The sequence below is a fragment of the Scyliorhinus torazame genome, chromosome 7 (assembly GCF_047496885.1).
Source record: "Scyliorhinus torazame isolate Kashiwa2021f chromosome 7, sScyTor2.1, whole genome shotgun sequence".
Lineage (NCBI taxonomy): Eukaryota > Metazoa > Chordata > Chondrichthyes > Carcharhiniformes > Scyliorhinidae > Scyliorhinus > Scyliorhinus torazame.
Genome location: NC_092713.1, coordinates 190,224,161 through 190,240,140, shown reverse-complemented (window position 1 = coordinate 190,240,140; position 15,980 = coordinate 190,224,161). Strand labels below are relative to the sequence as shown.

The 15,980-nt window shown below is 46.5% G+C and overlaps 1 protein-coding gene across 1 annotated transcript in view; it reads right to left on the bottom strand.

Annotated features, from left to right (window-relative positions):
- Window positions 1-15,980, bottom strand: part of rnf145a (ring finger protein 145a) — a 183,346-nt gene that overhangs the window by 1,845 nt on the left and 165,521 nt on the right. Inside the window, exon 9 of the mRNA XM_072511899.1 lies at window positions 2,664-3,020. Within this exon, the coding sequence (XP_072368000.1) occupies window positions 2,664-3,020 (357 nt within the window). The remainder of the gene's footprint in view (window positions 1-2,663; window positions 3,021-15,980) is intronic.

Here is a 15,980-nt window from a genome sequence, read left to right as displayed (position 1 = left end):
GGAATGAAACCCACAACCATAAGGTCAATACCATTAAATATTGTATGACGGTGTGCCACAATCTACCAGTTCTTTGGGGAAGCTCTTAAATTTATATGCCATGGTCTGGTCACACCAACAAGTGCAACATTGATAGTTTCACCTCATCTCTTCCCTTGGGGAATTATCCCATCATGTTAAGGTGATTAGCCATAAAGCAGCAACTTAATTAAACAGTTCTGCTGACATAAAATCGAGAGTGAGGTGTAAGTACCTATTAGGGTCAAAAGATAGACACTGAATTACTCCCTTTGTACAGTCCATTATGAATTTTAAAAGCACATTACATTTTCATGTCTTCAATTAAGAAAAAAGGGAAATAAATAGAAACTTAGTACCTAAAAGCACATGGCAATACATTGTTACTAATGTATTGCCACTATTTTAGTGGCAATTCTCAATGTATAGTACATTATATTGTTTTCATTAGTCAACAAGAAACATCGGGGGCTGGTTTAGCACAGGGCTAAATCGCTGGCTTTGAAAGCAGACCAAGGCAGGCCAGCAGCACGGTTCAATTCCAGTACCAGCCTCCCCGAATAGGCGGCGGAATGTGGCGACTAGGGGCTTTTCACAGTAACTTCATTTGAAGCCTACTTGTGACAATAAGCAATTTTAATTTAATTTCATCTTCAATTTAAGTTGCAGCTACATGCCTCGAAACAGAGTCAAGACAGTTCCTATCCAAATGAGATCTGTTCCCTATATTATTAGTGATGACAAGTCATTACATGAGGAAACAAAAGATCTGTCCAGCCTACAATCAAAACTTTAAGTGCAGTCACACCCATCAATCGTGCATCACAAGGTGCACTGCATTAACACAAAGATTGCAAAGCTAGTCTTCTGGATTGACAGGGCAAAGCAGAAGTAAGATTTCTCCAATAGTAAAGGGAGGAAAAAGTCAGATAAAGTCACCCTGACAGCTTGAGAATCATCTGGTATCCAGCGACAAGCATACAGAGGCCCAGCCAAAACAAAAATACATAAAATACAATGAAGACAGATTCCCTGATATCTTAGTAGGTAAGCCATGCAGGCAAGAGGGTCTTAGGGTCAATCCTGCTATAGTCTGCTGAGTCACCCGATCTAGAATCAGGGAGGAGTGGAAACGTAGAAGGTCAGCCATGGTTTCTTTTCGATTCCTAATAAGTAGCTCCTGCTGGAAAGTATGTACATGTGTGTGCACATAGAGAAGTGAAAGTAAAAGGGGGTAAATACAAAAAGTGCTGGAAAAATGCAGCAGGTCCGGCAGCTTCTGTGGAGAGAGCAGCAGAGTTAATATTTTGAGTCCAAAAGAACTTTCTTGGTGTCATTCAACTCAAAACATTAACGGTTTCTCTCTCCACAAACGCTACCAGATCTACTGAGTTTTTCTTGCATTTAAAAAAATATTTCAGATCGGATCTCCAACATTTGACTTTTAAATATACAGGAGACAGAACACACTAGCAAGATGAGAACTGAATGTGATGTCCTCCACAGTTGAATAGATGGTTTATTGCCTGTATAAATGAAAACCGTAAGTTGATATAGGTATGGGAGTGCTGGCCGTACCTGTGGAATGGCATAGAGGAACAGAAAAAGCAGTGCAGCTGGGAATTACAACATTAAGACACTGATGATCCAGCACTGTCCTAAATGAACCTCAAAGAGCCAAACTACAGGCAATGCTTTCACAAATAGTAAAACCTGTCCTTCTGGTCACCTTCAATAAATAGCCACCTGTGCAATAAAGCCAGTGATTCTCAAAACCAATAGGTTTCTAATTTACATGTAATTCAATAGAACCTGTAACTCAATTAAGCAGCCATCTGCTAACCTGGAAACAGACGCTAGTTAAAAAAAAGGTAACTGTGTTGTGAGGAGTATTGCAAATGGAACCTGCACCTGGATTAAGAATTCCTCTCAAACACACTTCTGATCACTGTTTAAAACTATTTTGTTATGATTACCGTTCAAATTTTAGAAAAAAAGCAGCTCGATGCAGTTCATTGCTATCTGACTACAATTACACTGCTAAGGGAGGGACTTAAAATATTTTAAAATACTGTATATATAATACCTGTCAGCAAACTAACATCCCCATTCATTATTGTTGAATTATTTTCAATAAATAAACTTATATTTTCTATCCCCTATGGGTGAAAGACCAATTTTTGCTCATAGTTAAACAGTGACATGCTTATGCTTCTGAATTCTCTTTCATTTAGGGTGGTTGCCTCAGTATTTGCATGAATATATATGGAGACAATCTTTACCGGTGAAGTGTGCCTGTTGCCCCAATACTTCCATTTACCCCTGATATCCAATAGTTGACCCGTACTAACTTTCAACCTATTGAAGGTCCCCAGTTATTATATAGATCGTGAAAGTCACTCCAACAGTTTGTAAAACCATCAATTACTTTTTTTAAAAAGTTTGGTTGCCTTTAAACCTGTTTCATAGCATAAGTGACACTGGAAGGTGACAAAAGGAATTTTATAACGATTAGAAATTAGCAGAAGCTAATACAAATACAGAATGTGAACTGAACATAAGGACAACCAACTGCGATCGTCCTGAATGAGAGTTTGGGTACTAAAGCCAGGGTTTAAGTGTTGCACTGGTGCCATACTACATACCTGGTAACAGATGGAACAAATGTCATTGTGCTCTTCAAGCTGCTCTTTAGTGGCAGTTGGCAGCGAGTTGATCTTATTTGCTGCATCCCTGCGGAGAAGAAAGCTCTTCCATCCCAACTGTGCTCGAAGCCAGACATTGAAGTAGGAATGGACAAAGATGATGGATGAACCCATCCAAGTCCACTCTCCTAATATTGTCTCTGCCACACCATATGCAACAACACACAAAGCAACCAGGAACTCGAGCAAGCGATATGTGCCATTCACATAGTAGATCACATCGTCAAGGTTTTCCATTGGTTCTTTACTGAATTCCTCTACCATAAACAGGATATAAATGAAGAGTGTTCCAAGCACCTATCAGAAATGCAAAGTTGTATTAGAGCATGGTTTTAACATTGCATCAACTGTCTATATGTAGCAAAACACGGCAACTCTAAATAGTGAATTTAAGTTATGGTTGGAGCTTGAACACAAAGAAGCATTTTTACAATATATATTACCATTTGCCTGTTTGGCTCATAATACTGTAACCACTCAAGTTTCATTAATTGCACTCAAAAGCTGAATATGGAATGTGCCCAAGTAGAAAATGTACAGTATTTTCATTCTCACGACAAAAGCTGACAAGCTATTAGATAAAAATCACAACCTGTAGTTTTTCTCCAATAGGAAATTCCATTTAGAGATCAAAATGCCATTACTTAAAGGTATGTTACATTAGCAATAAGAACATTTTGAAACTCATTGAAACCAAAAGCAAAGGCTCCTTGGAAAAACTCACCAGTTAAATGTTTTGACCAAGAAGGTCCTTGTTTTAGAGGACTATACTAATTTAAAAAATCAATGAGAACACCATTGGTACTTACTGGGCCCTCAAACTCAGTGAGGTGGTCACATGCCCGAGCAAATACTTGATTCTGGAATTCAAACTTAAATTTCTTAGCTAAAAGTCCAATATTCCAGCTCCATGGCTGGTACCTGGATATTTGAGGGTATTTGACTATTCAGAAAGGCAGGAAGAAAAGGTGGGTAGCTCTGTTAATAAAGGATGAAATCAGTACAGTAGTTAGAAATAATATTGGTTCAGAGGATCAAGATGTAGACTCACTTTGCAGGAAGATAATGAACAGCAAAAGGAGGAAATCACTGGTGGGAATAGTTTATAGATGTCCTGTCCACAGCTACACTGTAGGACAGAGTATAAATCAATAAATAATGGGGGCTTGTAAGAAAGATACTGCAATAATCAAGGGACATTTTAACCTTAAAAAATAAATTTTGAGTACCCAATTCTTTTTTTTCCAATTAAGGGGCAATTAAGCATACCCAATTCACCTACCTTGCACATCTTTTTGGGTTGTGGCGAAGAGACCCACACAGACACAGGGAGAATGTACAAACTCCACAAGGACAGTGACCCGGGGCCGGGATCGAACCCGGGTCCTCAGCGCCATGAGACAGCAGTTCTAACTACTGTGCCATCGTGCTGCCCCCAGGGAGATTTCAATTTTAATATAAGTGGTATAAATCAAATTGGCAAAGGTAGGTGGGAGGATGAGTTCTTAGAAGATTTGGGATAGTTTCTTACAGCCAACCTAGTCACAGGTGATTTCAGACCTACTAATGTGCAATGATGCAAGATAAATTAAGGACATGATAGTAAATGATCCTCCTAGTAAAACGAGATATGGTAGAATTTCACAGTTTGCGGGTGAGAAATTTGGATCTGAAACTAGAGGCTTAAACTTGAATAAAGGATGACAGAGTTGGCTAAGTGGGCTGGGAAAATAGATTACAAGGTAAGAAAGTAGAAAAGCAGTGGCAGACATTTAAGGAGGTATTTCATGACTCTCAAGGAAGATGCATTCTATTGAGAAAGAAAGACTATGAAAAGAATGCAAAATCATGGCTAACCAAGGAAGTTAAGGAGGTATAAAATTGAAAGAAAGGACATATAATGCCTCAAAAATTAGTGATAGGCCAGAAGATTTGGAACAGAAACCAGCAAAGGGTGACCAAAAGAAATATTAAACAGACAGAAATTAGAATATGAGAGAAAACTAGCAAGAAAAATAAAAAAATACAATAAAAGCTTTTACAAGGAGACATAAAGGAAGAGAGTAGCTAAAGTGAACGCTGGTTTGATTCGATAGAGATGTTCAATATCATGAGGGGGTTGGACAGAGTAGATAGGGAGAAACTGTTCTCCATCTTTTGGGCAGCACGGTAGCACAAGTGGATAGCACTGTGGCTTCACAGCGCCAGGGTCCCAGGTTCGATTCCCTGCTGGGTCACGGTCTGTGCGGAGTCTGCTTGTTCTCCCCGTGCCTGCGTGGGTTTCCTCCAGGTGCTCCGGTTTCCTCTTACAGTCCAAAGACGTGCAGGTTAGGTGGATTGGTCATGACAAATTGCCTTCAGTGACCGAAAAGGTTAGAAGGGGTTATTGGGTTACGGGGATAGGGTGGAAGTGAGGGCATATGTGGGTCGGTGCAGACGCGATGGGCCGAATGGCGTCCTTCTGCATTGTATGTTCTATGTTCTATCAAGAAAGAGAGGACACAGATTTAAAGTGATTTGCAAAAGAAGCAAATGGGATGTGAGAAAAAACTCTGTCAGTGGTTCGGCTCCGGAATGCACTGCCTGAAAGTGTGGTAGAGGCAGGTTCAATCGAGGCACTCAAGAGGGATTAGATGATTTATTGAACAGAACCAATGTGCAGGAGTACAGGGAAAAGACAGGGGAATGGTGCTAAGTCATGCTGCTTGTTTGGAGAGCCAGTGTATACGTCAAGGACCAAATTGCCGCCACCATAACAATTTTGGAATTCTGCGGTGTTTTGGAGGATAAAAATGGGAAATTAAGAATGGGAAGCAAGGAAATGGCAGACACATTGAACAACTATTTTGTAACTGTCTTCACAGTAGAAGGCACAAAAAAATTCCAAAAGTTGTTGAAAAAAAGCAGGGGGAAAAAGGCAAGAAGGAATTTAAAGAAATCATGATTACTAAAGAACAATAAGTTGGAAAACTAGTGTGACTCAAGGGGCTGGATTCTCCGCCACCCCAAAATCGTGGCTGGTGCGGGGGCGGAGAATCCACTTTCACGCCGTAATCGGGCCCAGCGATTCTCTGCAAACCTCCGCTACCGACCAGCCGAGTTCCCGGCGGCGTGGAACTAACCACCTATTGCCGGTCGGGATGCTGGCGTGGCGGCTCCGGACTCAGTCCACGGTTACCTTGGTCGGGGGGATTTGAGGCCAGGGAGGGCCTTATAGCAGGCTAGGAGTTAGATCCATGAGGTTTGATGCTCAGGCGTGCAGCCGATCCGGGGGGGTCTCCTTTCTGTGTCTGGCTCCGCAGTCCGAGTCAGCCATGGAGCTCAGGAAGGCTGCCGCCGCGCACATGCGCGGCCTCCGAACCGGAAGTGCGGGGGCCCGTATCCGCAGCTAAAGCTGCGAGATTTACTCCAGGTCCCTGCTAGCCCCCTGCAGGGCATTGAATTAGCTCAACTTTTTAATAGAAATTTCGGGAGTAGAACTCCACCGTTTTTATGAAAGCTTGGGTTCATAGTCCCATTTAGGGAGAATCCAGCCCAATGTTGAAAGATCCCCTGGATCTGTTGGTCAGCATCCCATGGTTTAAAGGAAGTGGTTGCAGAGATAGTGCTAGTATTGATTGTAATGTCCCGAAATTCCCTACCTCGATTTTGGAATTGTCCCAGCAAATTGCAAAATGCAAATATAACACCATTATTCTAGAAAGGAAGGAGGCAGAAAGGTGACATGTTAGGCCAGTTAGCCTAATTTCTGTTGTTGGGAAAATGATATAATCCACTATTGAGGATACAGCAGCAGGATATTTTTAAAAATCAACATAATCAGGGACAGTCAATGTGGTTTCATGAAATGGAAATCATGTTTGACAAATTTATTAGAATTCTTCAAGGTTAGGACAAACCGGGTAGGTAAAGGGGTACCAGTAGATGTTGCGTATTTGGATTTCCAAAAGGTATTCAATAAGGTTATTGCACACGTAAAAGCTCAGTTGAGGGAGTTATTCGCATGAGCAGACGATTGGCTAACAGGAAAAAGAGTCAGAATAAATGGACCATTTTCAGGTCGGCTAACTGTAACTAGTGGGGTTCCACAGCGATCAGTGCTCGGGTCTCAACTATTTACGATCAATATTTAAAAAAAAAATTTAGAGTACCCAATAATTATTTTCCAATTAAGGGGCAATTTAGCGTGGCCAATCCACCTACCCAACACATCTTTGGGTTGTGGGGCGAAACCCATGCAAACACAGGGAGAACGTGCAAACGCCACATGGACAGTGACCCAGAGCCGGGATCGAACCTGGGACCTCGGCGCCATGAGGCAGCAGTGTTATCCTCTGCGCCTCACGATCTATATTAATGACTTGGATAAGCTGTCTTGTACTGAAATTTTTAATATCCAATTCTTTTTTGCAATTAAGGGGCAATTTAGCGTGGGCAATCCATACACTGCACATCTTTGGGTTGTGGGGGTGAGACCCATGCAGACACGAGGAGAATGTGCAAACTCCACACGGACAGTGACCCCAGGCCGGGATCGAACCTGGATCCTCGGCGCAATGGGGCAGCAGTGCAAACCACTGAGATGAGACAATGATAAGTAGGAAAGCATGTTGTGAGGTATCAATGAGTTTGCAATGGGGTAGATAGGTTAGTGAGTGCCAAACACATGGCAAATGGAGTACAATGTGGGAAAATGTGAATCTGTTCATCTTGGAAGGAAGAATAGAAATGCAGAATATTATTTGAATGGACAGAATGCTGCGGTACAAAAGGATCTATGTGCGCTTGTACATAAATCACAAAGTTAGCATGCAGGTACAGCAAATTATCAGGAAGAAAAATTGAATGTTGGCCTTTACTGCAATGGGGAATGCTGTATGAAAGTAGAGAAGTCTTTCTACAACTGTGCAGGGCACAGGCGAGACCACACCGTAGTAATTTGTATAGTTTTTATCTCCTTACTCAAGCTTTACTTGAATTAGAAACAGTTCAGAGAATACTTCAGAATGGGGGTTGCCTTCAGAATGAAGAGGAATGGTGAAGCAGATTTGGTTAAGGGATAGGAAACAGAGAATTGTAGACCAGAGAGCCATAAACACTGCGGTCATTAGGGAGGGGGAAAGTTACGTGGATATTTTGTTCCAGAAGGCAGTCACACCCCTTAGGACAGAGCCTTCTGATTTGGTCAGTGATCAGGGATAGGGGTATGTGACTGCAAGTGAGGAAGGTACGAGAGCCGAAAAAGCAAACGTGGAGGAGCCACAGTGCATGCAATTATCTGACAGGTTTAAAAAAAATAAATTGAGAGTACCCAATTCAGTTTTTCCAATTAAGGGGCAATTTAGCGTGGCCAATCCACCTACCCTGCACATCTTTGGATTGTGGGAGCGAAACCCATGCAAACACGGGGAGAATGTGCAAACTCCACACAGATAATGACCCCAGAGGCAGGATTGAACCTGGGACCTAGGTGCTGTGAGGCAGCAATGCTAACCACTGCACCACCATGCTGCCCTGATTATCCGACAGGTTTGATATTCTTTCAGCTTATATCAATGAGAATAGGGACTGCGGAATAGATTAAGAAACTGACCATGGCACCACCACACAGGAAGCCATTCAAGCAAAGGGAATAAATAGGAATGCAGTGGGAGTAGGAGACAGTGTAGTTAGAGGGATAGATGCAGTTCTCTGTAGCTGAGAGCAAGATTCCAGAAGGCTCTGTTGCCAACTCAGTGCCATGGTTTGAGACACATGCGCGGTGTTGGGAGAGGAACCTGCAGTGGGAGGGGAAAGATCCAGTGGTCATGATCCACATTGGCACCAATGACATAGATAGAACTACGAATGTGGACTTCCGGGTGCGGCTATGCAGAGCTAGGTCGCATATTCGGCAGCTCCTGCTTGGAACGGACTTTTGGGCTCTTTTACAGGGCCCCCACGGCATTTGTTTGACATTTCCCGGTGTGGGAAGAAGGCTGCAATATTCCCCCGACAGTGTCCCCCAGGAAGGGTATGTCTCTGGGTTGCCAGACACGGCAGAAACAGTAAAACAGGATAAACAGGGCCTCTTCCAGCATGCAGGCGGGGGAAGGGCAAGCTTAAAGCTGCAAGCTGACCTGAGGGCCTGTATCAAAGGTGAATTCTAGCAGCAGAGGGAACAACTGTGAAAGGACCTCATCAAGGCCACTGAAGGGACGTCCGGTTGCGGTGATGCCTAGCTAGCCGCACGCTTCGGCGGCTCCAGCTCCGACGGACCTTCGGGCTCTTTTAAGAGCCCCAACGGGGAATTTTTCGACGACGCAACCCGGTGTGGGGTGTGTGAGAAGGGAGTCCCCCCCCAAACGAAGGAGGAAAAAACAGGCGGCGGCGGCTGCAGCGCGAGGAATCGTCGACCAAAGGGTCAGAAAGAGAGAAGTACAAGATGGCGGCGGAGAAAGCGCAGGCGACATGGGGGCCTGAGCAGGATGAAATTGTGAGACGGTGCGTGGAGCTGCTGAAGAGGGAGGTGCTGACCCCGTTGCTACAGGCAATTGAGGGGCTCAAGGAGACATTAAAGACCCAGGAGACAGAGCTCCGCGTGGTGGAGCAGAAGGTGACAGATATTGAGGACGAGATCCTGGGCCTGGCGGTTAAGACACAGACGCACGAGGCACTTCATAAAAAGTGTACTGAAAGGATCGAAGCCCTAGAAAATGGAGCGCGAAGGAAGAACCTTCGGATACTGGGTCTCCCTGAGGGTGTGGAAGGAGTGGACTGTGGAGCGTATGCAAGTACGATGCTGAGCTCACTGATGGGTGCTGAGGCCCCTACGGGCCCCTTGGAGGTGGAGTGGGCAAATCGGATTCCGGCGAGAAGACCAAAAGCGGGAGAACCACCCAGGGCGATAATCGTGCGATTTTACCGCCTTAAGGATAGAGAAGAGGTCCTGAGATGGGCTAAAAAGGTGCGGAGTAGTAGATGGGAGAATGCAGTGATACGGGTATACCAGGATTGGAGTGCGGAGGTGGCGAGAAGGAGGGCGAGCTTCAACCGAGCCAAAGAGGTGTTGCATAAAAGGAAGGTGAAGTTCGGGATGCTGCAGCCGGCAAGACTATGGGTCACGTATCAGGAGAGACACCATTATTTTGAGACGGCGGAGGAAGCATGGACCTTCATCAAAGAAGAGAAATTGGATCGGAACTGAGGGACTGATGCTGCAGGAAATGTTATTGTTAATGTTACGGTTGAAGTTAATTGAGAAGTAAATTGGGAAGGGGGGAGACATTGGGGAAATGTGGGCGCCGGTGAGGGGGGAAAGACGGGACATAGTTGGAGAATGGGGAAGGGGAGGGGGAGGGGAAGGGAGCTGCGCCATAAGAGGCGGGTCAGGTAAAGGGATGTTCCCGTGCCAGAAAGAATAAGGCGGGAAGACAGGCGCAAGGCGGATGGGAGTTCCCCACACGGGGGGGTCGAGGAGTGAGCAGGAGTAGCCGGGGTCAGTTGAAGTCAGCTGACTTACGGAAGTAATATGGGGGGAGCAATCATGCTAGAAAGAGATCTAGCGGGGAGGGGGGGAGGGAGGGGGACAACTGGGTTGCTGCTGCGGAAATCCAAAAGGAAATGGCTAAAGAGTGGGTGGGCGGGGATGGTGTGCGACGCTGGGGGAGCGAGCGGGAGCGCGGAGGCGGGATATGGGACTGGCCTAGAGAAGGTAATGGCTAGTCGACACGGGAGGGGGGCAGGTAGCCCCCTAGTGAGGCTCATCACGTGGAACGTGAGAGGCCTGAACGGACCGATAAAAAGGGCCCGAGTGCTCGCGCATTTGAAAGGACTAAGGGCAGACGTGGTTATGCTCCAAGAGACGCACCTAAAGGTGGCGGACCAAGTTAGGCTAAGGAAAGGATGGGTGGGACAGGTGTTCCACTCAGGACTGGACGCAAAGAATAGAGGGGTGGCCATTTTTGTGGGGAAACGGGTAGCATTTGAAGCAAAGAACATCGTAGCAGATAGCGGAGGTAGATATGTAATGGTGAGTGGCAGGCTGGAGGGAATGGAGGTTGTGTTGGTTAATGTGTATGCCCCAAACTGGGACGATGCTGGATTTATGAGACGGATGCTGGGGCGTATACCGGACCTGGAGGTAGGAAACTTGATTTTAGGAGGGGACTTTAATACGGTGCTGGACCCGGGGCTAGATAGATCCAGCTCAAGGACCGGAAGAAGGCCGGCAGTGGCCAAGGTACTTAAGGGATTTATGGACCAAATGGGGGGAGTGGATCCATGGCGATTTCTTAGACCTAGGGCTAGGGAGTTCTCCTTCTTCTCCCATGTCCATAAAGTGTACTCCCGGATAGATTTTTTTGTTTTGGGAAGGTCGTTGATCTCTAGGGTGGAAGAAGCTGAGTACTCAGCCATAGCGGTTTCGGATCATGCCCCACATTGGGTGGACCTGGAATTAGGAGAGGAAAGGGAGCAGAGAACACTCTGGCGATTAGATGTGGGACTGATGGCAGATGAGGGAGTGTGTGCAAGAGTGCGGGGGTGTATTGAGAGATACCTGGAGGTCAATGACGACGGCGAGGTCCCTGTGGGAGTGGTATGGGAAGCACTAAAAGCAGTGGTCAGAGGAGAGCTGATCTCCATTGGGGCCCACAAAAGGAAAACAGAGGCCAAGGAAAGGGAAAGATTACTGGGGCAGATTTTAAGGGTGGATAGGGAATTTGCAGAGACCCCGGAGGAGGAATTGTACAGGGAGAGGAGACGACTCCAGACGGAATTTGACCTTCTGACCACCAGAAAGGCGGAGGTACTGTGGAGGAAGGCACAGGGGAGGAGGTATGAATATGGGGAAAAGGCTAGTCGCCTGTTGGCTCATCAATTGCGAAAGAGGGCAGCAGCGAGGGAGATAGGAGGAATTAGAGACGAAAGGGGAGACACGGTGCGAAGGGCAGGAAAGATAAATGAGGTGTTCAAGACCTTCTATGAGGAACTGTATAGGTCTCAACCCCCAGAGGGAGAGGAGGGGATGCGGCAGTTCCTGGACCAATTGAGGTTCCCGAAAGTGGAGGAGCGGGGGGTGGTAGGCCTGGGGGCACCGATTGGGGTGGACGAGGTTATTAAGGGACTGGGAAGCATGCAAGCAGGGAAGGCCCCAGGACCAGACGGGTTCCCGGTGGAGTATTACAGAAAATATGTGGACTTGTTGGCCCCGTTGATGGTGAGGACGTTCAATGAGGCCAGGAAAGGGGGGACTCTACCCTCGACGATGTCGGAGGCGACGATATCGTTAATTTTGAAGAGGGATAAAGATCCGTTGCAGTGCGGGTCCTATAGACCCATTTCATTATTGAACGTGGACGCCAAATTGTTGGCAAAGGTACTGGCATCGAGGATAGAGGACTGTGGCCCGGGGGTGGTGCACGAAGACCAGACAGGGTTCGTAAAAGGGAGACAACTGAATGTTAACGTGCGACGACTATTAGGGGTGATAATGATGCCCCCAGTGGAGGGGGAGGCAGAGATAGTGGCGGCAATGGACGCAGAGAAGGCATTTGATAGGGTGGAGTGGGAGTATTTATGGGAAGTGTTAAGGAGGTTTGGGTTTGGGAACGGGTTTATTAGCTGGGTTAGACTTCTTTATGGGGCTCCAACGGCAAGCGTAGTTACAGGTCGACATAGATCGGAGTATTTCCGACTATATAGGGGAACAAGACAGGGATGCCCGCTGTCTCCATTGTTGTTCGCGTTGGCAATTGAACCTCTGGCCATGGCGTTGAGAGACTCCAGGAAATGGAGAGGGGTGATTAGAGGGGGAGAAGAACACCGAGTCTCGTTATACGCAGATGACCTATTGTTATACGTGTCGGACCCAGCGGGGGGATGATAGAGGTTATGCGAATTTTGAGGGGGTTCGGGGATTTCTCGGGGTATAGGCTAAACATGGGGAAGAGTGAATTATTTGTGATACATCCAGGGGACCAGAGTAGAGAGATAGAAGGCTTGCCTCTAAGGAAAGTGGAAAGAAACTTCCGATACCTGGGGATTCAGATCGCTAGGAGCTGGGGAACCTTGCACAGACTTAATCTGACATGGTTGGTAGAACAAATGGAGGAGGACTTCAAGAGGTGGGACATGCAGCCTCTATCGCTGGCGGGCAGGGTGCAAGCAATTAAGATGATGGTCCTCCCGAGGTTCTTATTTGTATTTCAATGTCTCCCTATACTAATCACCAAGACCTTTTTTAATAAAATAGACAGGAGCATCACGAGCTTCGTGTGGGCAGGGAAAGTTCCGAGAGTAAGGAGGGGGTTCCTTCAGCGTAGTAGGGACAGAGGAGGATTGGCACTACCGAACTTGGGCGATTACTATTGGGCCGCCAATGTGGCAATGATACGTAAATGGATGATGGAGGGTGAGGGAGCGGCGTGGAAAAGACTGGAGAGAAAGTCCTGTAAAGGGACGAGTTTAGAGGCACTGGTGACCGCGCCGCTAGCGATCTCACCTAAAAAGTTTACCACAAACCCGGTGGTGGCGGCAACATTGAATATCTGGGGACAGTGGAGGCGACAGAGAGGGGTGCGGGGAGCCCTGGTGGGGTCCCCAATCAGGAACAACCATAGGTTCGCCCCAGGAAGAATGGATGGAGGATTTCAGAGCTGGTACCAGTTGGGAATTAGGAGGGTGGGAGATTTATTTATAGATGGGACTTTTGCGAGCTTGGGAGCATTGGAGGAAAAGTATAAGTTGCCCCGGGGAAATTTCTTGAGATATATGCAGGTGAGGACGTTTACTAGACAACAGGTGAGGGAATTTCCGTTGCTCCCGACACAGGGGATTCAGGACAGAGTGCTTTCAGGGGTGTGGGTCGGAGAGGGCAAGGTGTCAGAGATTTACCGAGAGATGAGGGAAGAGGGGGAGGAGTCGGTGGGCGAACTAAAAGGAAAGTGGGAAGAAGAACTAGGGGAGGAGATAGAGGAGGGTATGTGGGCTGATGCCCTAAGCAGGGTAAATTCCTCTTCCTCATGCGCCAGGCTTAGCCTGATTCAATTTAAGGTGCTACATAGAGCACGCATAACGGGAGCAAGATTGAGCAGGTTCTTTGGAGTGGAGGACAAATGTGGGAGGTGTGGCGGGAGCCCGGCAAACCACGCACATATGTTTTGGGCGTGCCCGGCACTGGAAGGGTATTGGAAGGGAGTGACGGGAGTGATTTCGCGGGTGGTGAAGGCCCGGGTCAAACCAGGCTGGGGGTTAGCTCTATTTGGAGTTGTGGAAGAGCCGGGAGTGCAGGAGGCGAAAGAGGCCGACGTTGTGGCCTTTGCGTCCCTAGTAGCCCGGCGCAGGATCCTACTCATGTGGAAGGAGGCGAAACCCCCCGGACTGGAGGCCTGGGTAAATGATATGGCAGGGTTCATTAAACTGGAGCAGATAACGTTTGCCCTGAGAGGATCGGCTCAAGGGTTCACCAGGCGGTGGCAGCCATTTCTCGACTACCTAGGGGAATGTTAGAGGGAAGACAGATGACCAGCAGCAGCAACCCAGGGGGAGGGGGGGGGGTTTAGTTTAGTTCAAAGATAAAGGGATTTTGTTACTTGTGTATTGTTAAAAATTTCTGTATTGTTATTGTTGCGTTTGCTTTGTAAGAGGGGAAAAATTGTTGTTTGGGAAAAAAATGTCAATAAAACATTTTAAAAAAAAAGAACTACGAATGTGGAAAGCTAGGGGATAAATTAAAAAGCAGAACCACAAAAGTAATAATTTCTGGATTATTACTTAAGCAACAAGAAAATCAGCATTGGGCAAATAAGATTAGAGAGTGGAATGCGTGAATCAAAGATTGTGTGGGGAAAAATGGGATTCATGAGGTCTTGGCATCAGCATTGGAGAAAAATGGGAGCTGCCCTGTTGGGAAAATCCTCCCCCGAAATGTACATAAATGAATGTCTGGGAGGGCAGCACGGTGGCGCAGTGGTTAGCATTGCTGCCTCACCGTGCCGAGGTCCCAGGTTCGATCCCGGCTCTGGGTCACTGCCAGTGCGGAGTTTGCACATTCTCCCGTGTTTGTGGGGTAGGTGGATTGGCCACGCTAAATTGTCCCTTGTATGGAAAAAATGAATTGGTTACGCTTTATTTTTAAAAAAATGAATGTCTGGTGAGTTTATTTTTATTCGTTCATGGGATGTTGGCGCTGCAGGCTGTACCACCATTTACTGCCCATCCCTAATTTCCCTTGAGGGAGCAGTTAAGAGTCAACTATATTGTTGTGGAGTCACATGTAGGCCAGACCAGTTAAGGAAGGCAAATTTCCTTCCCTAAAGGACATTAGTGAACCAAATGGGTTTTTACGACAATTGACGATGGTTTCTTGGTCATCATTAGACTTTTAATTCCAGATTTGTTATTGAATTCAAATGTCACCATCTGCAGTGGCAGGATTTGAACCTGGGTCCACAAAGCATTACTCTGGGTCTCTGGTTTACTAGTCCAGTGACTATACCACTACGCCACCGCCTCCCCGGTTATAGTCATATAACTAGGGTGGTAGAAAGGACTTTAAACTAAATAGTGGAGGATGGAGGCAGAGAGAGGGATCATATGTGGGAGGATGTAGTAAATTAAAGGGAAAGAACAAGGCAATAGTGCAAGATAGCTAAAAGAGTAATGTAATGGGTGGCACGGTAGCACAGTGGTTAGCACTGTTGCTTCTCAGCGTCAGGGTCCCAGGTTCAATTCCCAGCTTGGGTCACTGTCTGTGCGGAAGCTGCACATTCTCCCCATGTCTGCTTGTGTTTCCTCCGGGTGCTCTGGTTTCCTCCAACAAGTCCCGAACGACATGCTTATAGGTAATTTGGACATTCTGAATTCTCTCTCAGTGAACCTGAACAGGTGCCGGTATGTGGCGACTAGGGGATTTTCACAGTGGCTTCATTGCAGTGTTAATGTCAGTCTACTGGTGACAATAATAAAGTTTATTATTATTAATCAGAACATGGCAGGAAGGGACAGAGAATAAAAACCTAAGAGTGCACCAGTAATTAGGCCATAGTTTGCAGAAAATAATAAAAACACAGAACTAAATGTTCTGCATCTGAATGCATGTCGCATTTGTAACAAAATGGATGAATTGTCAGACAAACAGAAATAAATATGTTGGACCTGAAAGCCATTACAGAGTCATGGGCAGGGATTCTCCGAACCTCCGCTCCGAAACGTGCTCGGCGCAGGGGCAGAGAATGGGGTCTCATACCCGCGATCGGCTCCAACACCGGGACGCGA